The following is a 23004-nucleotide window of genomic DNA, read 5'->3' on the forward strand; positions in this document are numbered from 1 at the left end:
CACACAATCCCCGTAGTGTAATGCTTAGCGTGACTAAGTTAGTACGGGCAAACCCGGGGTCAGGCCCTTAATGGTTCGAATCCTGGGCGCGGCAGTCAGGTTTACACTTTACCAACGGAGTTAGTCGATAAATGTGCACCTGGCTGAGTGTGTGTGTGTGTGTGTGTGTGTGTGTGTGTGTGTGTGTGTGTGTGTAAAAAGAAGAATAAAGAGATGATGCGTAGTTACAAGGTTAAGATAACGAGCAACACGAGTGCGAGGCTCTCTCCTAGTAATACACAAATGATAATCAAAAACAGTATCTACACACTCACGCTTTTTGTGACACCATCTGTGGAAAATCCTAGACACACCTGAAATGGAAAGAACATGAACGAAAATAACACATCATAAATACATCTTAATTTCTCTCTGAACGACAATGTGCAACACTAGCAGTCTTCTGCCCAGTTCCTCCTCCATCGGAAAACATTTTCTGATATAAGCGAATGATTCGCTCATAGGAACATGAAGACCCCACTCTCAGAAGACGAGTTCGATATCAGAACAAAAAAAAAAATCATAACTACAATCGTAGATATACGATGGGACGCCTGAAGTGTTCCGTACGTTTCCCCAGGCTCAGGATACGATCTCCCTACGACATAACACTTCTACAAGATCAATCTGAAGTGTTGAAACCTTTTTCTAAGATGTTAGCTAAGATATAAACTCCCTGACAGACGTACATTACCTTACAGCCACAGAGAAAGCTCTCGGAACATGGGGCGGACAGAGGACAACTGTACAGCCACAAAGCACAACAAAACAACTGGGAGAGGGGCAGAAGAGAGGGAGGGAGAGCATGAAGGAAGGAGGGAATTAATAAAGAAAGGATAGAAGGTTGACAAGGATGGAACTAATGAAGGAAGGAAAGAAGGTTATTAAGAAGAAAGGAAGGAAGGAAGGCTGTATGCTGTATGCATCTAATAAACGAAGTAAGAAACTTCCACGAAAGAAGATTGGGGAAAAGAATGAACGAGTGGAGAGGACGGGGCATCTCTTTAAGGCTGTTTTTGGGAAGATGTTCCTATCATGTCGTGGCTTCGGAGGGATTTCCAGCTAGTCTTTTTGGCGACGGGAAATTCTCTTCCTTCAACGTATGGACCAACATCTGGTCTCCAAACCTTCCTTTTTATATTACGTCTCAGCTTCAAGAAAAATTTGGGACAATTATTTCTGAAAAAATACGAAGCTCCTTTCTTTTTCACGATATGTATATATATATATATATATATATATATATATATATATATATATATATATATATATATATATATATATATATACACACACACACACACACACACACGAGATCCTATAATTTCATGCGACATTAAAGGCTATGCATAATTTTTCCTTACTTCTGGGTGATCAAGAATCAATATTTCGTGTGAGGAAGACAAAAATGAACATTTAAAGACTAACAATAATATGTGGCAAACGAACAGATACGAAATATGATGGGCCTCGAAACCGACCTTTTGATAAGAAAAGGTACAAAGTGTAGACCCGCCAGGAGACCACAAAAACAAGCAAATATATGTATGCGTGTGTATGCTTCGGAGTTTTTAAAACCCAGGAAAGAGGCTGGAGCTCAAGCAAAATCATTTCGAGCTCAGGTTGTCACAACACACACACGTCTTTTTCAGGAGTCCCGGCGGAAGTGCATCAGTGTTTTACCGTCCTTTTTAAAACTAGTCGAGCACAGGGAGAGCCGAGCGGACCTGGTTCTGAAGACTCGTCAGTTCCAGTGACAGAACTCCATTTCTCTGCACGACTCCTTATCGTATTATAAACGTGTGTGTGTGTGCGTGTATGTGTGTTCATATGATTTTTTTTTCATATTTGATCACCGTATCCTGTCTTGCCGAGGTAGCGTAAGGTACAGACAAAGAAAGGCTGCATGCGCTCACATCTGTTCTCTAGCTACCACGTGAAATGCACCGAAACCACAGCTCCCTATCCACATCCAATCCCTACAGACATTGCCATAGTTTACCCTGGCCGCTTCTCAGGTCCTTGTTCGGTCCAATGACTACACGTCGACCCCTGTATAACACAGCGTTCCACTATTACTTACACGCATGTTCAAACCCCGATCGCTCAAATCTTTTACACTCCATCCTTCCACCTCCAGTTTAATCTCCCCGTTCTTCTTGTTCCTCCACTTCAGACATATATATATCCTCTGTCGACCTCTACTCACCATATGACCCCACGCTTTCATCACACCCTCCTCAACTCTCTCAACCACACTTTTTATACCACACATCTATCTTGCTCTTTGATTACTTACTCGATCAAACTACTTCACATAGCATATTTTTCTCAGAGGTTTCATTTCCAACACACCAATTCTCCTCCGTACAGTCGTATCTATAGCCAATGCCTCGCATATAATATTGTTGGAACTACTTTACTTCCAAACGTACCCATTTTTCTCCTCCCAGATAACGATCTCTCAACACATTATTCAGTGCTCCCAGAACCTTTGCCCACTCACCCATCCTTTGACTCACTCCCGCTTTCATGGTTCTATTCGTCGACTTGTCCATTCACAAGTAATCAAACTCCAATTTTTCTCCATTCAAACTCACCCCATCTAACCGGTCCCTCAACGCTGCTAAACCGAATAGCCTTGCTTTTATTCACATATACTCACAAATTCCTCCTTCCACACATCCTTCTCAACTCAGTTACCAACATCTACAGTTTCACACTCGAATCCGCCACCGGTGCTGTACCATCAGCAAACAACCACTTCGTCATTATCAAGGCCCTCTCATCCCCTAGAGACTGCATACTCAACTCTTTCTCCAAGACTCGTGTTTACCTCCCTTACCATCCTGTCCATACACAAATCAAACAACCACGCTTAGTCACTGTCCCTCCCTAATCTGATACACTCTGTACAAGCCTTAAGGAGCGTTTCAAAGACTTTGGACAGAAGAAATGATAGCGATTGTTATATATGTTAGAACACTCTCCTGTCTTAAGGATGGGTGGTACGAGGGAATGCTTCTACGAAGAGGGAAGTCTCTGGGTTTTGGACAAACGAAATAGGAGAGAAAAAAATAAATGAAAGTTAGCTTGAAGTTCAAGACAGAGGGAGGTATGACATCTGGACCATAATCCTTGCTCACCTGTAACTGGGAGAGTCCTTGGAGGATCTAACGCGAGATAAGTGTAGGTGAGAGCATAGGTTCAGTTGAGGGAGGCTGGGGTGTGGGAGGAGAAAGACTGAAATCGGGCGAACTACAATGTGGAGAATACAACAAGGTACAAAGAACATCTGTTTTATCATTAGGAGATATAACTTTTAGAAGTTCCTGAAGGCCAGGAAACCCTGTTGGTAAGCGAATGGTTTCTACGCACAGTTTTCTAAAGCCAAGCATACATACGAAGGTGTTTGGTTACACAAAGGATATGATTATTTTCTAAGCATACAATAGAGGCAAATCTTAATATCTAAGGAATAAGGAAGGAAGACGAGTTATGCCTTACCTGCGACGAACCCTGCGGCAGGCAGAATGAAAGAAACCACCTGGGTCTTACCTGAAAGTCTGGCGGAGGGGAGACCGCTACATCGAGGCCGTCCGCTGCAGCCGCATCTGCCACCGCAGCCCTGTACGCCGCCGACTTCCTGGCCCGCCCGCTCCTCAGGCACCCACCCACTGACCCCCACGACCACGGCATGGCGGCTCACCCTTGGCCCTGGCTCACTGCGGTGATCCTGGCCCTCAGCGGACCCTACTAGGGGAGCATCCCGCTCTGTTTCCAGACTTCTTCTGGTGCCGGTCGTGGGCGGTCATGCGGCTAGGGTCACGAACTCCGCATGTCACTCTCGAGCGCTGACCTCCACGGCGCTCACCGCTGGGGCTGTGAGCTAGCTCTCTCATCCGGGCATCGCTGCCACGGATGGACGGACACACACACACGCACAAACACACAGAGACGCAAACCCGGAGAGCCTCGTCGTTAAGCGGAGCGCCGAGGGCGAGACGGAGCACAGACGTTCGAAGCTAGCAGGCGCGGGAGCGAGCAGGCGCCGAAGTCAGCAGGGCTTTTGCGGGGCCCAACAAGGCGGGAAATTCTCTGGTCTTCACGAAACAGTCACCAACAGGGGCAGTTAAAAGAGGGAGGAACGGGCCACCTCAATGGGCCAAATAAATCAGGGCCTCAGAGGAAGGAAAAGGGCACGTTCATCCTTAAATGTCCATCACCGGCGTTAAGTTATTCACCACCTTGAGAGAGAGGACCCTATACGCTAGTATGTCGAGTTCCAGCCATACAGGTCCTCTCACATGCACTTCTGGTCTAGAGGGACACAACACACTGTGACAACGCTTATCATGTGATGGTTTCTAGCACTGTTGGCCGTGTACATTTCACTCGTTTGGTTAGGAGTATCCATGATCTATTGAGGGGGAAAAAAATATGGGGTATAAACTAACATCACTTTCAAGAGACATATACATTGTGGTTAAGATTAATCGCTTACTTTCTTTCTGTTCATAAAGACGTAAAATCTGACAAGCCGCCCCATCATAAGCGACGTTCTTCATTACCCATTCCTCGTTTAGTAAAGAGGAAGAAGACCTCATCCCGACGATAATAATACAACTAAAGTCAGTAATAAGGAAAGGCATTAAAGTGCAGTGAGGAAAGATGACAGACTTAAGCCACGTTGAAGAGACGATGTGAATCGGGAAAAGTTCATGGAAGAAGCAGCTAGGGAGCAACGTAGTTGCTCCAAGCTTTCAACACAGAAGAATAATCATAATATAAATCCTCGTTATACTAATAAGTGAAACACTGCGTCAATAATCCAATAACATCCTTCTGGGAGAGCTGTGTGATATTCATGAATAGCCTCCACTAGATCGATCGGGAGGCAGAAAGTGAGTGTGTGTGTGTAGGTTCGGAGTGCGTGGGAGAGGGCGCTTTAGAGTAGAGGGCGACTGTGGGAGAGGTTATGTAAACAAGTGCGTGAGAGAGGTTCTACGAGGTGTACGCAAGAGAGTGTTATAGTAACAGGTAGTGGCATGGATCTTCCGAGGGGTTTTGCGTGGGAGAGGTTTTAGGGAAGGTGGGTAGCGCCTGTGTAGAGTTTCGGGGGTAACGTGTGGAAGAATATTCAAGGGGTAGTGGCTGATGAAGTTTTCTTGGTAAATACGTAGAATTTTTAAAGGAGATTGGGAATACATGGGAGATATTTTAGGAGAGCATGGGAGAGGTTTAGGGAGCAAAACGCTCACCGTGTGCTTGTGAGGTGGTTTAGGTGAGAGGGTGATAGCGAGGGCATTAATGAGACTATTAGCAAAGATGACTGACAGCGTTGGTGGATAGACGAGAGGGTCGAAGAGGGGGAGAGAGAGAGAGGACTGTGAATGTGTTTTTTGTTCTTCAACACATAAAAGCAAGAAGTAAGAGAGGTTCAGATGGTAATACTAACACCATGCGTGAAAAAAAAAAAAAGGCTGAATGAACCAGACGTTATTTTCGATGGTACTAAACCACTCTTCACTACTGACACATGTAGAAAAAAAGCCTTTGAAAATGTCATTAACTCGTTACCTTTTTCGTTCTTTTATTCTTTATAGATAACATGACTGTTCTCTGACGCACATACACTACACACACACACACACATATATATATATATATATATATATATATATATATATATATATATATATATATATATATATATATATATATTGGAAAGGATCACAATTTTGCGCGTGATCAAGATATTCCTACGAGTTCACGGGGAAAATGAAACACGTCATTTTCCCCGTGGACTCATAGGAATATATATATATATATATATATATATATATATATATATATATATATATATATATATATATATATATATATATACACACACACATAGAGCGAGGTAGCGCTAGGAAAAGACAACAAAGGCCACTTTCGTTCACTGTCATGTGTAATGCGCCGAAACCACAGCTCCCTTCCCACATCTGGGCCCCACAAAACTTTCCATGGTTTACCACAGATGCTTCACATGACCTGATTCAATCCACTGACAGCACGTCGACCCCGGTACACCACATCGTTCCAATACACTCTAATCCTTGCACGCCTTTCACCCTCCCGTAAGTTCAGGCCCCGATCGCTTAAAATCTTTTCACTCCAACCTTCCACCTCCAATTTGGTCTCCCACTTCTCGTTCAATCCACCTCTGACACACACATCTTTGTCAATCTTTCTTCACTCATTCTCTCCATGTGACCAAACCATTTCAATACACCCTCTTCTGCTCTCTCAACCACACTCTTTTCATTACCACACATCTCCCTTACCCTTTCATTACCAAACATCTCCCTTACCCTTTCATTACTTACTCGATCAAACCACCTCACACCACATATTGTCCTCAAACATTTCATTTCCAACACATCCACCCTCCTCCGCTCAACTCTATCTATAGCCCACGCCTCGCAACTATATAACATTGTTAGAACCACTATTCCTTCAAAAATGATTTTCTGAATCCTACCGAATCGCGATTTCACCTTCATATATACACAAATATTAAACAATAAGGTAGCGAAGCCATCTTTTTTTATTCTTGAAAAATAGGAAGTTTCATTTTGAGTTGGATTCAGGTTCATTTTTTACCGTATACACAGGTGTCTTACGGGCATTAAGTACTCCAGTTTTAAGGAACCTCGATGGCTTTATGGTCTTAAGCATTTGGTTCAAAACACCTCGTTATCCAGGTTCGAATCTTTCCCCAAGGACAGAATGAATGTTTCCACAAAAATTCCAGTTGGCTAATAACTCCACTTCGTCCCCATACCCCTGGACTGATCAAGCGATAGATAATACGAAGAAAATCTAAGACTTGACTTAATTGACTTTCAGGAATGAGAAAAGAAAACGCAAACCAAGAAATTATATTAATGGTTTTAGTAATACTTTTATATTAAGTAAACTTAACTTGTAAATAATTCCTTGACATCACTCGGAGGAGTCTGAAATTTTCCCTCAACTTTGCCTACTTCCACATCCTGTTATGTCTGGGTAGTTCCAAGTCTAACAATATACTTAAATGTTTGCAAGGAAAAAAGATAATGGAATGGATGCTAGAAGGAACTTGTTACTAATTACACACACACACACACACACATATATAATTATATATATATATATATATATATATATATATATATATATATATATATATATATATATATATACATACATATATTTTTTTTTTATTATTATTATTATACTTTGTCGCTGTCTCCCGCGTTTGCGAGGTAGCGCAAGGAAACAGACGAAAGAAATGGCCCAACCCCCCCCATACACATGTATATACGTACGTCCACACACGCAAATATACATACCTACACAGCTTTCCATGGTTTACCCCAGACGCTTCACATGCCTTGATTCAATCCACTGACAGCACGTCAACCCCGGTATACCACATCGCTCCAATTCACTCTATTTCTTGCCCTCCTTTCACCCTCCTGCATGTTCAGGCCCCGATCACACAGAATCTTTTTCACTCCATCTTTCCACCTCCAATTTGGTCTCCCTCTTCTCCTCGTTCCCTCCACCTCCGACACATATATCCTCTTGGTCAATCTTTCCTCACCCATTCTCTCCATGTGCCCAAACCATTTCAAAACACCCTCTTCTGCTCTCTCAACCACGCTCTTTTTATTTCCACACATCTCTCTTACCCTTACGTTACTTACTCGATCAAACCACCTCACACCACACATTGTCCTCAAACATCTCATTTCCAGCACATCCATCCTCCTGCGCACAACTCTATCCATAGCCCACGCCTCGCAACCATACAACATTGTTGGAACCACTATTCCTTCAAACATACCCATTTTTGCTTTCCGAGATAATGTTCTCGACTTCCACACATTCTTCAAGGCTCCCAGAATTTTCGCCCCCTCCCCCACCCTATGATCCACTTCCGCTTCCATGGTTCCATCCGCTGCCAGATCCACCCCCAGATATCTAAAACACTTCACTTCCTCCAGTTTTTCTCCATATTTATTTCACACGTTCGCCATTTCCCGCATGAGCAAGTTAGCGTCGAAAAGAGACGACAGGGCCTTAGACGAAAGTATTCTTGCTTGGCTCCTTGCTCTGGTCGTTCTTTTGCAATGTGATATCGTAGGGAATACCTGAGCAGCGTTCTTTATCCCATATCCAAGAGATATGTTCTTATATGAAGAAGTATCAGATGTTGAACACTGACAGAACAACCCGAAAAACTGTAAATATCTAAATGGAAAAAAACAATTAATAGAGCATCAAAAAATTACCTGATCGTTTTTCTATTCACGTAAAGCCTCAGAACCATAAACTCTCTTACTGATCCGCAAAAAAAAAATCCATGATTACGCCTCCCACCAGCCTTCACACAGACGTACAGACTGGGAGGCACCTGGGGTAGGAATATCATACAGGAGTACATTACACAGGAGAACTTGATAAGAGAAACACGAGAGTCGAGATAGATAGTTTGTCTGGATAGACACCATCATCCAGAGCTTACTCATCAATGGAAAAGCAATCACGAACAGCCGACCTGAACACTTAAATCCTCACTTATAAAAGATAATCCCCCTCCTAAGGGTGTGCCAAAAATCATTTGATTCTCGATACGAGAAGCGAAAGGACGCCAAGCTGCCATCTCTCTCTCTCTCTCTCTCTCTCTCTCTCTCTCTCTCTCTCTCTCTCTCTCTCTCTCTCTCTCTCTCTCTCTCTCTCTCAGGGCATTCTAAGAAGGCAAGACCAGGCAGCAGGCCCTTGGTGAAGAACACGTCGCCAGTATAAAGGACGGAGAGGGCTAAGGATGGAGTGGTCAACTCCCAGAGGGTCGGCCCCATGGCACCCCTCCTCTAATGTCATTTGGCATAGCCGAGTTCAACAGACCTGACCCTTACCCACCTCTCTCTCTCTCTCTCTCTCTCTCTCTCTCTCTCTCTCTCTCTCTCTCTCTCTCTCTCTCTCTCTAATACGGACTTATTTTCGTAAGGGAAAAATAAAAATCCGGAAAATGAATAAGAAATCTCTCGACGCATGATGACAAACTTCTCTTTGCGACACCATCCCCACACACACACACACACACACACAGACGGGAGAAGAGACGAGACGAGGTGATGGCACTAGGAGTCCTTGTAATTAACGAAATAACTATAACGTGATCAGGATGCCTTATCGCGCCCCCAATAAAACTTCTCGTCCTGCTCTTATCTTCCCCCCCCACCTCTTTCCCCCCCTCATCGTGATAACAAGAGCGATCCTTATCGGCCGGATGTTTATGTTGTGATAAACTGCTGGAGTGGGGGGGTTATTGGCTAGGAACCCTGGCGCTGTAATAGAGTTCGGTACTCTATCATGATAAGAGGCTGTGCCGATGATCATGATGACGAAGATACTGGTCTTATCATGATAAGAGGCTGTGCCGATGATCATGGTGACGAAGATACTGGTCTTATCATAACACTTTGGGGGTTTGGTAATTGAGGGAACCTTTACTTTGCCATAAGACTCGCGATTTTGTAACAATAGTTCTGGCGTTGCTCTTTAAGACCAGTGGGTTTTATGAGGGAGATAAAGAGATAAGACTGTGGGCTTTACGACGAGAATCCTAGTGTTAGTATAAGACTCGTTGTTTTTATAATGTGAATCCTGGTGTGAATACAAGACTGTGGGCTTTATGATAAGAATCTTGGCGTTACAGTAAGATTCGGGGCAATACAGTGAGAATTCAGGTGTTATAAGACTCGGGGTATTATGAAAATCCTGTTACCATGAGAGACTCGGGTTTTATAATGATTCTACTATTAAAATCGGGGTTTTATAAATAGGATGCTGGTGTTACTATAAGACTTAGGGGTGTTTATCCTAAGAATAATGGTCATAAGACTCGGGGTCTTATAATGAAGACCCCTGGCGTTACTAATGAGACTCTGTGTTTAACTGTGAGACACTTGATGTTTAACGAACACATAAGCACCAGAGTATAATCCACGGCTGAGCTTGCAACTCAAGTCTGGGCAATAATCCGCGACTGTGAACCTAACAATGTCAACACGTCCATGATGAAAGGTCTGCAAAGACGACCACCCCCTCGTTAAAGTGGGGCGCACACACACACACACACACACACACACACACCAACAAACAAGAAATATGCCATTTCCCACACACACACACACACACACACACACACACACAGCTTCGTTGCTATATTTCTTGCGATGTATCAGGATCACTGGACTGTGAATTAGAAATGAAGAACTCGTTGAAAAGACGCCGTTGCATCTAGTGAAGTATCGGCTCGACTTGAAGTTTATAAGTTATTGGCTTAATTTAGAAGTTTTTAGAAGTTATTGGCTTGATTTAGAAGTTTTTAGAAATTATTGGCTTGATTTAGAAGCTTTTTTCCTTTAATAGAAAATTTCTGGATATAAGCTACTTGGATTAGCATATCCATTGGCTGAAAAAAAACCTAAATTGATAATTCTTCGCGATTCTTTACGTGTATTAAAAAAAATAAATGAGCAATACATGATCATCCGGGTACGATGAAAAGCAAACGAAATTTACAAAGAGAAAAAAAATAGTATAATAATAAATGACAACGTACAGTCGGCAAAATAAGTATATTCAGACTTGTCGCGCTTAACATTTTGAAACACAGGACGAAGCGTTTTGATATAATTTCCCAGATGTCTTCATTTGTGATCATGCTCGAGTCTCCCTTCAGGCAAAGACACTATCAAGACTAGAAACTTCCCCAAATGGAATTAACATACTTTCAATAATCCAGTTGTCTGCTGTTTTAGTAAGTAAAATATTCATGAATATTCAACAATCGAGTTAGAAAACGAATATATGTTTAGATTTACATTAAGTAAACATGAATGAAACGATCGGAAAGTCGAGCAGATGTCTCCCCAAAAACTAACATTTCAACAGAGCAACGTGGCAATTATATACTTCAAGGTGAGTCGTCGTATTTCGTTCGCGTTCTATGCGAAGTCTCGTTATATTTTTGCGTTCCATTCTCGACGAGGGTTCGTTGACGCACGTTATGGCCGCTACAGCCATTAAAGACGAATTAGCATGCACTGGTTACATAAACAAAAGAATAACGTCATGATGATATTACGATTTTATCTTTGTCTACCTGGTCAAATGTTTCCCCGACGAGGAATATTAGAATTTGAAAAACGATCTTAGTCAAATCTATAAACATTGTCTTTCATAAACATAAAACATTTGTTAATGACTAATTCCTCTTGTTTGATATAATACATTCTAGAACGAGTATCATCGAAGTAATTAATCTTATTTGTCCTATCCTTCTTAAATAACTTCCAATACCATTTCAAAGATTTAGGGAAAGAATCCAACACTAAAGGGGAGCTTTATCATTAAGAAATATGAATGTCATTAGCACTAACAATAGCGAAAGAACAGGAGTAGCTACCTACTCATTCATGTGAGCCAGATTTGTGTATTGCTTCAAACATCCATGACATGTATGCCTACAGTGTGTGTATGTGTATGATTTCCCTATCTGTAATGACTTATCTGTACTATAAGGGGATGGGAGTTTAACATTCGTGGGGCCCTCTCTCTCGAATTATCCCGATCATAGAATTTTTAAACTGCATTTGTCTGTGTGTGTGTGTGTGTGTGTGAGAGAGAGAGAGAGAGAGAGAGAGAGAGAGAGAGAGAGAGAGAGAGAGAGAGAGAGAGAGAGAGAGAGAGAGAGAGAGAGAGAGAGAATGCGCCACATCTATGTGGCTCATGTGTGCTACACATATATCGAGAGAACGTACGATTCCATTCCAGTATATCACATGTACGGATAATAAAAGTGAATTGCCTAGATCATATGCAAATTGCCCAGATCATTCATGTCGCCTGTTATAACCAGACGCACATATACTGCCCTGCCTCCAGCGTGTTACACCTACACACCAAGAGGATATATGGCCATGTTGTATGACACACAACTGTATCAAGGGAGCAAATTGCTTCACGCGCGTGTGACATACCGAGGGAGTGTATTGCCTACCTCGTGTATGAGGTGTGATGCATCTCTTGGGAGAGTATACAACTGGGTTCATGGATCTGTATTGCTCGAGTAGAAAGTATAATGCAAGTGTGAAAACATGTCGTCTGTTGAGGGTGTATGCTGTGTGATTCAAGTGTCATCACTTTCAAGCAATTATGTGCGTGTATATATATATATATATATATATATATATATATATATATATATATATATATATATATATATATATATATATATATTATTATTATACTTTGTCGCTGTCTCCCGCGTTTGCGAGGTAGCACATTTTCACACACACACCCCCTCCATCCCCCTCATGTGTGTGTGTGTGTGTGTGTGTGTGTGGGTGTGTGTGTGTGTGTGTGTTTGCGCGTGCGCGCATTTGTCGGTCTGTCTGTCCGTAAACAATCCATGAAGAAGTACACAGCAGATGCAGGTAAACAGCTTAGTTTTCTGCAAATTAAGCTAGTTAGGCTATAAGATACGTCAACCACTGAATTACTATACCAGTTCATCACGTAATGTGTCACCAAGTGGATAATGTATAAACAATGGTAGTTCATATGTAAGCGTTCCTGTGTGTCTGCCACCCGTGGATGCAAATGGTAGTACCCAACTCACGTCCTTGTCCACACCGTGGAAACATCCAGTCCCACCATGTGTTCAACCCAAAGGCTGACTAAATCAGTTTATATATATATATATATATATATATATATATATATATATATATATAGCTTGCTACACAGAATTACGTCTCCCCAGTTCAGATACCATGAACGACTTTGTGGGTTTAATATGATACACATCTACAAGTTTGCTCATTCCAGTCGTGTACACTTATACCAAATTCATACACACGTGTTCCACACTGGACAACCTTATCTTGAACACAGCCACACTATAAACATTAATTCAGATATATCCAAAGACATCTTTACTCTTATCTCTACATCTCGTAGGCTAAATGCTTTTACACTTGGATTAAGGTGTTCCCTTAATGCCTCATTTGCTTCATTTCATGAATATTCATTAATAATTCTATGTCTCCTAGCTATACAATCACACAGTTTAGACCTAAAAAGATAATGATCTATAATTTCCTCATCAAACAGCCCTATAAAATAATAATAAAGTTTCGTTCAGCACGAATAAAGAACCATAGAATATGGACAGCACAGCTCACTAACCCCTGGGTGGTAATTTTACGACAGTTCTCACACAACTTAAGAGACGGACAACCGCGAAAGTATCAAGTGGTCCGTGCCGCCCAGCAGCGTCCGACCACCGCCCGACTCAAGCGGTAACTGACTGGCACTCGGGGCTCACCAGGCGACCTTACTGTGTCTGTTTGGCTGGTGTAACCGGGTCGCGCCGAAACTCTCGCTCTCCTGGGACTCGTTCCACAATCTTTCACTACTTTTTTTTTTCTTTCATTAAGTGTGGACGTGTGTGTGTGTGTGTGTGTGTGTGTGTGTGTGGTTGTGTGTGTGTGTGTAGGTGGAAGGAGTTGAGAGAAAAAAAAAAGGACCAGTTTCATCAAACGATAATTTTTTTTTTTTTCGAGATATGAACCAAGAAATTTATCGTATTATTCTTTTCAGTATTAAACGCTCGTCTGACAACATTTAAATACTGAAGCTTGACACTGTGGCACCGTAGATATTGTCGTGTTATGCTGTATACTCCCAGCTGCTGGCCAGGAAGCTAAGGGGACCCATCGCCCTGTGTATGTCGAGCGTAGGGCACACACCAGAGTACCCAAGGTTTATCTGTAATCAATGAGGGAGGGGTAAGGGGGAGCCTCTCCTGTCAACAGTGACATAATGACTATCAAACCTGGTGTTAAGGGGAGGCTCGGCCAGAAAAGAGACGTGAGAGTTCCGTTTTCTTTGTCTTATATCTAAAGGCGGCCGAGAACGGGCTATCAGTACTATATATAAACAACCTAACCTCCCTGGGGATAGGGGAGAAAGGATACTTCCCACGTATTCTCTGAGTGTCAAAGAAGGCGACTAAAAGGGAAGGGAGTTTTCCTTTTTAATTTTCCAAAAGAAGGAACAGAGAAAGGGGCCAGGTGAGGATATTCCCACAAAGGCCCAGTCCTCTGTTCTTAACGCTACCTCGCTAATGCGAGAAATGGCGAATAGTATGCAAGAAAAGAAAGACATATATAAATATGTATATATATATATATATATATATATATATATATATATATATATATATATATATATATATATAAAGAATAATGCCCAGTTGAGGCGGAGACTTGGAGAATCCAATACCAAGAGGCAATCACTGGGGAGGATGGTTTCCAAGGGTAAACTACCAATGGGGTTATTTACCGAAGAGCTACGAGGGGGTAGGAGTGCGGGGTTTATGGGAGTAACTTGTTACGGAACTAACCGAAACTGGTATCAATAAATTTCTTACGTTGGTTAGATTTGATTTACATCACCGCTGTATGATTCGCAAGCACCACTTTTAATCTAGCGTCGAAATCAAGGAATACGTGGGGTTAGTCAGCGTAGAAGTAGATGACATTCTTGTAGGCAACATCATCTACCGAAAGCCTGCCTAACTTCACCTGGTACCCGATATTTACAGTCATCCTGCGTTGTGCCTTAAAATGGAGTCTCAAAAATTGTTGCATCGCTGTGTTTACGTTCGTGTAGACAAATGGATTCTACCAGATTCACGACTATATAATGTTGACAACGCTGAAAATTCTGGTACATGTCTGCTGCAAGGTAATGCTATGTCAAGTTTTCATCACGTCCAGTTGATTTCTACAACTGTTTCAGCTACTTTTACGTTAAGTAGCCCCTCACTTTATCTTTTAAATCTTCATGGCCTTGTCTTCGTTTCTGTACAGAGACACGGATCCCACCTTGGAACGTGTTCCACCTCGCAGCCTTACGGAACACATGGGAGTTACGTTAATGTACTCGACTGTGAACCGAAAGTGGCGTAAAATGGGGTAGGTTAATCGAGGGTTTCATGAGCCTCATTGATTTTACAAGCGTCTGATCTACTTGCATGCTACTTAACACCCACATTTTGTCTGATGTTCGTAACCCTCACCACCACAGAGAGAGAGATAGAGATAGAGATAGAGAGAGAGAGAGAGAGAGAGAAAGATAGAGATAGAGAGATAGAGAGATAGAGATAGAGAGAGAAAGATAGAGATAGAGAGATAGAGAGATAGAGATAGAGATAGAGAGAGAGAGATAGAGATAGAGAGATAGAGATAGAGAGAGAGAGATAGAGATAGAGAGAGAGGAATGCTGCAGTTCACGCAGCAATGGTCTACATGAACTTAAATCAGTTTAAGGTAAATGCGATGATAAAAATGTTACTTCTCGATCCCTAACACAAACACGAATGTCGTCCCTTAAAACTGATACTTTCACCCCTACCAGGAATGGTGGTTAGCCACGTACAACAGACCATCATAAACTATCGTGTGAGGCAGTTTACTGGAAGGTAATGACTAGAATGGGAGTGATTAGTGATAGAGGACAGCCGCTCGAAAGAGCTTATTACGATCGAACTAGTTATTGCCAGACATCGTAACAGATTACCAAATTTCGGCAAAAGATGTTATAAGAGGAACCTAAGAGGAAGAGATCGACAGGAAATTACTTTCAGAAGCGTACGTTGATATATATATATATATATATATATATATATATATATATATATATATATATATATATATATATATATATATATATATATATATATATATATATTATTCCTGAGGCTAGGGGAGAAAGAAAACCTCCCACGTATTCCCTGCGTGTCGAAGAAGGCGACTAAAAGGGAAGGGAGTGGGGGGGGGGGGGGGGGGGGGGGGGCTGGAAATCCTCCCACCCCGTTTTTAATCTTCCAAAATAAGGAACAGAGAAGGGGGGCCAATGAGAACATTCACACTAAGGCTCAGTCCTCTGTTCTTAACGCTACCTCGCTAAAGCGGGAAATGGCATATATATATATATATATATATATATATATATATATATATATATATATATATATATATATATATATATATATATATAACTGTGGAGGTCTTCAGCGAAAATTTGCTAAAGTGGCGGCTGCCGATTGCGAAGAATCGGAAGACGTATTTCACCCCGAAGTGCTAATGGTAGAGGCAGATGATGTGGCAAACAGCCAGCAAGATGTCGCCTCCCAATGGAGCACTGACAGTACAGGTAATTATCGCTAATGAACCACTGAGCAAAGGCAATTACCGACGGTAGAAGTAGATACATATGGAGATCTACAGGGTAGACGGAGACAGATGAGGGAAATATAGCGATGGAGAATTATAAAAGATTGAAACTCTTAAAAGAAAAAGGGAAATATATATATATATATATATATATATATATATATATATATATATATATATATATATACATACTTGTTCAAGAACACTTGGTTCATCGAGTGGAAGTAACTGTCCACAAAAGGGATAAAGGATCAGACACTACTGTCAATGGGTTTAATGTCTTGAAATGGAATTGCTTCAAACGATGAAGATGGGACGGGGGAGAGAGAGAACCGGCTACAAAGTCTAACGATACGAAAAAAAGAAAAAAAAAAGAATACGTAGCGAGCTCAACGACATGAAAATCTTCGTTAGTCTCAAGCTGTGGGCATGCTCAACGACGAACGAGTTTTCCCAGCTTATACTGATAAGTTTTAGATATGATTTGTCTCTGACTAAAATGTGCCAGCAACTCCTTCAATCACTTACAAACACCAGACACTACGGAACTCGTTTTAATCTTCGTAAAACGTTTTAAATGCTCGACACTATGCAAAAATATAAAAAAATTTACGTATGTTCTCAAGACCTTCGAAGCGTCATTAATGAGTTTAAAACGATCAAGATATGTACTCTAGTCTGGTCAATCATTTCATGGAGGGCTGAGGTCTATGATTCTCTCTCTCTCTCTCTCTCTCTCTCTCTCTCTCTCTCTCTCTCTCTCTCTCTCTCTCTCTCTCTCCCTGAACCCGTCGTCAATGACACCCGTCCGTTACCGAATTCAGCAGAGGGCGAGAAACTCTACCGATTACCGAAATCGCCGACGGTACGCCGTGTGTGAACAGCAATTTTTAGGCGGGGGGGGGGGGGTTGTTACGATAACAATGATCCTCGAATCACTCCAGAGAGATCCGCACTTCCCAACGACTCTGACGAGCGAGGTAATGGCACTTAATATCGTGTAGTTGATGCGGAACAATGGCGAGCTCGGTTGGCTTAGTCTTCAGCGACAGCCATTCACTCGCTTGACAGGCGTTATGATACGTCGACAGTGACCCGTCCGATAGACAGAGCCTCAGCGCACCGTTAGCTATCTACTCGATAGACAGATCTTCAGTACTTCGAGAGCTACTCACTCTACAGATAGATCAAAAATGCTCAATACATCCAAAGTCATCCACTCGATATAAAGAACTTCGAGTGGATCGACGGCTATACAATCGATAGACACATCTCCAGTTCATCGACATCTACCCACTCGATAGATAGCTCTTCAATGCTCCGACAGCTGCCTAGCGACTCTATAGATATTCCCAACCCAGATGGATAACCAAGTCCCTGAATGACACAGACCTCTCTACCTCTTGCAGTACAAGACCATCACATAGCTGCACGGCGACACAGACCTCTACCTCTTGCAATACAAGACCATCACTTAAATGCACGACGACACAGACCTCTACCTCTTGCAGTACAAGACCATCACTTAAATGCACGGCGACACAGACCTCTACATCTTGCAGTACAAGACCATCACACAGCTGCACGACGATACAGACCTCTACATCTTGCAGTACAAGACCATCACACAGCTCCACATCATGCCGACATGACCACGAGCCGTGGGCACCTCCACGTTGGCAATGCGAGGTTACTTATGATATGGCAGAGAACGAGTGCCTGGGGGGCTGGCAGTGTGTGTGTGTGTGACACCATGCACGTTGGCAATTTGCAGTGCGGTGACAATGTCTGGATGTCATGGTGCTGGAAATATGTGCAGGGGAGGTGACCGGCATGTTGGCAACGGCTGGGTACGTTCGTGTTGGTAATTAGAGAAAGTTTCGCCTGTGTAGAACTCTTACCTTGGATATTCTTAGCCATGTCAATGGACCGTCCACAGAATACAAATGCCACAGAAGTCAATATGTTGTACTTGATCTTGCAAATTCATGTCGGCGAACGATTTATGACATGGCTGGAGTTTCTGCCACCTATATATACATTATATATATATAATGTTTGCGTGTGTGGACGTGTGTATGTACATGTGTATGGGGGGGGGGGGGTTGGGCCATTTCTTTTGTCTGTTTCCTTGCGCTACCTCGCAAACGCGGGAGACAGCGACAAAGTATAAAAAAAAAAAAAAATATATATATATATATATATATATATATATATATATATATATATATATATATATACACATCACGGAGCGCCTCAAAGCAGATAACCTTCAAGAACTAGCTGGAAATGTATTACTCAAGTATTTAGCTTAAAACCTTTTCAACTAACAAGGCCTCTCGCGTTCCCAGACTATGCACACTGGAACAACAATTTACGTTGATTAAAAAAGATAAAATCGCACTTTTTTTGATTTGCAAAAATGGTCTTTTGTTTGGAGTGTTTCTATGAATGATTTTGCCAGACTTTATTTACCATTGACGAATTTCATATGAAAAGCGTGATTTCATGTATAGATTCAACAATAGCTATGTGTATCTGTTTTCTCTCTAATTTTGTTCACGAATCTACCATCACTTCCTCCTAATGTTCTTTTTTTCTTTGCGTATTCTGTATCAAGAGTTGAACTTTTATAATTCCAACGACAGTTGTCTAGTGACATTGTAAAAAATCTAATTCACAATACATCTTGAATTCGCGATACTGAAAAAAATCTCAATTATTGGTCCGTTTTACGTTTTATTTTTTGTCCTTTTAATTTTACATATTTTTTACAACCATTTTACAGCTTTTCAGTCAACATGTCTTCAGAAATAATCCAGATATAATTCAAGAGCAAATATACACAAAATACATTCTTGACAGCATTGCATTTTCCTCCTCTCAATTCAACCCATTAATGTAAAGGGAGAAATGAAACCTTAAAAATTAAAAGCAAAATTATACATGCTTTTGATACACCTGCTTTTAGGAAAGGTTACACTATTTTGAATTTTAAGTGATCCAGTGGTTAAGTATCCCCGTGATAGTGAACTTCAAACCTACCCCCGCCTCGCCACATACTCGCTCAGGGGAGAGCTTTTTTTTTCCTTTTTCTTTTTTTAAACGAGCATTCATATTAACTGGTCGTTAAATTCAGGTGCGTTCTCATTACTTTTCTGTACGTGAATGATTAACGAGGCGTTCTGAAGGGTGGGAGAGGGTATGGGTTTATGATAATTCCCCCTTTTTTTTTTTTCCACCTGTGAGGTTTACGTCTCGAAACATAGGAGTGAAACAGTGAAGCCTCAGTCTCAAAACACAGAAACGAGACAGTAACACCTCAGTCTCGAAATACAGGCGTGAAAGCGTGAAGCCTTAGCCTTAAAACTCAGGAGGGACACAGTGAAGCCTCATTCTCGAGACTTAGGAGAGAGACAGTGAAGCCTCAGCTTCGAAACACAGGCGCGATAAAGTGAAGCCGCAGTCTCGAAACACAGGCGCAAGACAGTGAAGCCTCAATCTCGAAACACAAGAGCGAAACAGTGAAGCCTCAGTCTCGAACCATAGGAGCGAGACAGTTCAACCTCACAGATCATGTGGCACCGTCTCGGAACATCTCAAAACCCCTGGTCATTACCTCCTGTAAATACGTCCTTGGCTCGCGGCCGATATACAAGAGTCCTTGCCTAGTTACCCACTTCCCCCTCGGAAAAGAAATAGGAAAATGTAAATACTGTTTACAAATCGTGTTAGCTTCTGGAATCAATATCTGGCTATAAAGATTTCTGCGTCTATAAATATAAGGCAAATAATAGGTGACCGAGTGTCGATAAGAGAGGTACGAGTCCAGGCGTAACAAGGGTCGTTTGCCCTAGTTATTATTGACGGCGGGTGTAACGTCTGGCCTTCGGCGATGCCAGATGGGAGGGTTTGGTGAGAGAGAGAGAGAGAGAGAGAGAGAGAGAGAGAGAGAGAGAGAGAGAGAGAGAGAGAGAGAGAGAGAGAGAGAGAATTAGAAGCAGGGCATATGGATGGAGAGGAAGAACGTTGGAGACTGGCATGGAGAGAGAGAGAGAGAGAGAGAGAGAGAGAGAGAGAGAGAGAGAGAGAGAGAGAGAGAGAGAGAATCTACAGACCCTTCAGGCTCTCTAGCATGGATGTCCCCTTCTCTCCCTACCTTGGGCCCCTGTCCCAAAATATACGAGCCGAGAGAAAAAGCTTGTAACTAACTGTCTACTAGATTCTAAGCTAGTTGACAATTCCTAGTAAACACCACTGTATGCTTCCGAGACTTGGGGAAGGAAACTGGTCGAGTTAGTCATGTAACTGCAAGGGGTCACTGAAAGACCATCCCAGTCATGTTATAAAACCATTACTCGATATAACTAATACCTTCATGTACTCACGATAATTCCAAGACCATAGATACCCCTCGCTACATACAAGGCCCTTATTCCAGTCAGTCTACAAGGGGATTGGAGTGTTTTGGATACGACTGGACGCCACAAATAAAGACATTACCTCAGTACTATCTTTTGAACCAGGATCACAATATGCCTTAGTAATGCCCACGTCCAATGGAGACTACTGCTCTATCACCAGGCATCAAACACAGTCACGAAAAACAGATTATGATGATAAAGACTCAAGAAACGTAACTTCGGCCAAAAACCCTGTCATTTCTGGCCATGGTTTACGTCAGTTTCCGCATGAAGAGAAAAGGCCACTGGCTGTTTTCTATCCATCAAAAAAACCTTTGATTATAAAGTTCCTGAGAGAATATGGAGAAGTCTCGTCCCCTAAATTATTTCCTCTTGATTTTTTTTTTCTCCTAATGTCACAGCGGCTAGTCACGTGATTGTTAAGACCTGACAATTCATGCGTCATGCACTGCCCTGACACACACACACACAAATTGGAAAAAGTCCTAAGGCAAACGTTTTAGCTTAATGCTTTTAAGGCTATTTTGCATGCTGGCAGACTGACATGCAAACCCGAAGCTCTTCGTTTTTTTGTAAAACACATACACACACACACACACACAAACATACATACACACACACACACACACACACACACACACACACACACACACACACACACACACACACACACCCTTCATTTCTTTGGCTTCAAAATTTTTTGTTTCTCTTCTCCCTCGACCACATGCGGCAGACCCCTCTCTCCTGCGGGAGTGTTCTGGCTGCCCTGAGAAACAAACGAGCCTCGACTCCAGTTTAACGTAACTTTAATGAGCCAATCATTGCCCCGTGCTTACCGTAACAACTAAGTAAACTTCATTATACATTCAAGGTTCATTTGCATTCGATAAGTCAATATTTGCATAATGCCTTACAGAAAATCTGGATGAAGTGTACACATTATATATATATATATATATATATATATATATATATATATATATATATATATATATATATATATATATATATATATATATATTCCGAAGAGTCCACGGGGAAATGAAACGCTATGAGTGCCCAAGTGCACTTTCGTGTAATAATCACATCATCGGAGATACAAGAAGTATAGCAGTCAGTCGATATACAACGAAGAGAAGTAGCTTAGATTATCATTAATGGGTCAAATTCTAACAACACTGTAATTCGTTGATGTCGAAGTCATTACATTGTGTGTGCACTAAGATATGATATGCCTTAAGGCAGACTGTTTGTCTCGTCGCTTCAATACTGTGCCGGAATCCAAGGTGACGAGGAAACTGGAATGAACGGAGGGGACGGCTGGAATGGGGTCTATTGTGAAGAATGTTTGGGGTTAATAAAGAGGAAAGACTTACGATGACAAGATCGAGAGAAACGTTATATATTAATGAAAGAATTTGATAATTATGAAGCAGATAACTACTGATTATATATATATATATATAGTACACGTATTATCTTCGTCAGCGAAAACGAGCCAAAAACTTCGTTGGAGGATTTCTCACGCCGAAAGAATCCATTCCATTCCTACTACTGATAGCACCGCAACCTTGAAGCTCTGGCAGGAACCCCATCAAAGGGATCCTCGACTTAAAGAAATAACACTTATTGTGATTTTATAGTGATAACTACTACTACCCCTACACGTCGAAGCTTTGGAACTCCCGACATTATCATGTCTTTACTAATAATAATGAACTAACACATTAAAAGACGGGTTTTTCACTTCCTCTATAATTCATAAATACTTTCGCTCGTCTTTTCTTTTTCCTCTTCATTATTCTTCATATTTCAATTAAGCCCAGGCCTTGCTGTGTACTTTGGTCCGCGACTTGAACTTTCAATATAAAACGTGTGTGTGTGTGTGTGTTACAACCCCCTCCATCACTTTAGGTACAGAGATACCAACGTATAATACCTCGTATGCTGACACATACACGAGTCATGCTTTTAAATGGCTGTCCACTTTAGCCTTAAAAGCCAAACTGTAAATCGCATTCACCGTTTCATATCAATTACTAGCGCGGATACCCAAGCCCTAAGACCCTTCCAGTTTCATGGCTCGAAGACAATATAGGCCACTCGTCCAATTCATCAAAGGACCTTTAGTTATTCATCGAAGCCGTTGTATATTCTCCTCCTCTCGTCCTCATCATCTTCCTCCCCCTCCTTTT

At 41.8% G+C, this 23004-nt stretch overlaps 1 protein-coding gene across 2 annotated transcripts in view; it reads right to left on the bottom strand.

Moving 5' to 3' along the window:
• SK (small conductance calcium-activated potassium channel) overlaps window positions 1–23004 on the bottom strand; it is an 821538-nt gene that overhangs the window by 643054 nt on the left and 155480 nt on the right. The window contains exons 1-2 of one of the 2 annotated variants that reach the window (XM_071671923.1): window positions 13333–13456; window positions 3598–4459 (exon numbers count right to left, since the gene is read on the bottom strand). In XM_071671923.1, coding sequence (XP_071528024.1) covers window positions 3598–3738 — 141 coding nt within the window. In that variant the 5' untranslated portion in view covers window positions 3739–4459; window positions 13333–13456. Of the gene's footprint in view, window positions 1–3597; window positions 4460–13332; window positions 13457–23004 lie in introns of those variants that run through there. The other variant, XM_071671924.1, reaches the window with a different exon arrangement.

Source organism: Panulirus ornatus, chromosome 17, assembly GCF_036320965.1.
Source record: "Panulirus ornatus isolate Po-2019 chromosome 17, ASM3632096v1, whole genome shotgun sequence".
Lineage (NCBI taxonomy): Eukaryota > Metazoa > Arthropoda > Malacostraca > Decapoda > Palinuridae > Panulirus > Panulirus ornatus.